At 37.3% G+C, this 1,320-nt stretch overlaps 1 protein-coding gene across 2 annotated transcripts in view; it reads left to right on the top strand.

The window, feature by feature from the left end:
* SUGT1 (SGT1 homolog, MIS12 kinetochore complex assembly cochaperone) overlaps positions 1–1,320 on the top strand; it is a 55,027-nt gene that overhangs the window by 22,290 nt on the left and 31,417 nt on the right. Inside the window, exon 8 of one of the 2 annotated variants that reach the window (XM_008060071.2) lies at positions 969–1,003. In XM_008060071.2, the coding sequence (XP_008058262.1) occupies positions 969–1,003 (35 nt within the window). The remainder of the gene's footprint in view (positions 1–968; positions 1,004–1,320) is intronic. The other variant, XM_021713370.1, reaches the window with a different exon arrangement.

The raw sequence follows: 1,320 nt of genomic DNA, 5'->3' as shown, positions 1-1,320 counted from the left end.
GGCTCATTTTGATTTATTGTAGAGATGAGGTCTCACCAAGTTGCCCAGGTGGGTCTCGAACACACGGGCTCAGGCAGTCTACTCACCTCAGCCTCCCAAAGGTGCGGGATTACAGGCTGAGCCACTGAGCCTGGCTGCACTTTGTTTCTTAATGGGCAATATGTATATATGTCACAGAAAGGCTGTAAATGGAGTAAGACATTATTAGAAAGCCACCATGGAAATGTTCTTTATAGGTTTTCAAAACAGGGTTTGGCATCATTGCTAAGACTGAAGTTTATAGTCTTTCATAAAAAGTTTTTGAAATGTTAATGTTAGCTTCAGTTTAGGGAGTTAACTGAATCTTAGAACTGGACATTTTGTATAAGTTACCTTTTCTGATCATGCCATTAGAAAGTCTTCTGTTATTTAAACTTCTTTTATATTAGAATAAAAATCTTTTTTAATGTTGAAACTCATAACATTATGAAAATGTTGAACATTCTAATTTTTTTAAAAGACTACTATTTAATAATTACAGTTACCATGCTTTGTATTTTAAGAAACTTCTCAGCCTGGCTCGGTGGCTCAGCCTGTAATCCTGTGCTTTGGGAGGCTGAGGTGAGTGGATTGCCCTGAGCCGGTGGGTTGAGACCCGTCTGGGCAACTTGGCTTATCCTCATCTCCATAATAAATAAAAAATTAGCTGGGTGTGGCAGTGCACACCTGTAGTTCCAGCTACTTGGAAGACTGAGGTGGAAGGATCGCCGGAGCTCAGCGGGTTGAGGCTGTGGTGGCCGGGAGTGTGCCACTGCACTCCAGACTGGGCAACAGAGTGAGACTCCAACTCAAAAAAAAAGAAACTTCTCATGTAGTTATTCCATATCAAAATAACTGTAGCACTGGATAACTTAATAATATAGGCATTTTAATATACAGTTGCTAAACTAACTTGTAAAAATCTTTCTTTTTCTACTTGCCAAAACTAGTCTGCATCCCCCCAGAGTCATCAGTCAAAAATCAAGTAAGTGTTTCTTTTTCATAAAATAATGCATGATAAATATGCTTAAAGTGGCGGAACCTGTAGTTTAATAGTAAACAAATTCTTTCCATGTGCTTTTAAGTGTTTCTTAGTTTTTTTTATTTGGTAAAATTGTGTTATAGCCTTATGTAAAACTAATTTTAAGGCTGTTTAAAGATCAGTATTGTGTTTTAAGTTGAATTCAAATAATTTCTCATCTTAAAGTTGCTTCACTTGCTTCTGTACTGTGTTCCCTTTCCGTGGTGTGTGTGTGTGTGTGTGTGTGTGTGTGTATCCTTTTTTTTTTTTTTTTTTTTTTT

This window comes from Carlito syrichta, unplaced genomic scaffold, assembly GCF_000164805.1.
Source record: "Carlito syrichta isolate Samal-C Ts95f unplaced genomic scaffold, Tarsius_syrichta-2.0.1 Scaffold304508, whole genome shotgun sequence".
In the NCBI taxonomy this organism is placed as follows: domain Eukaryota; kingdom Metazoa; phylum Chordata; class Mammalia; order Primates; family Tarsiidae; genus Carlito; species Carlito syrichta.
Note: the sequence above shows the minus strand (reverse complement) of the source record. Positions and strands in the feature narration are given on the sequence as shown.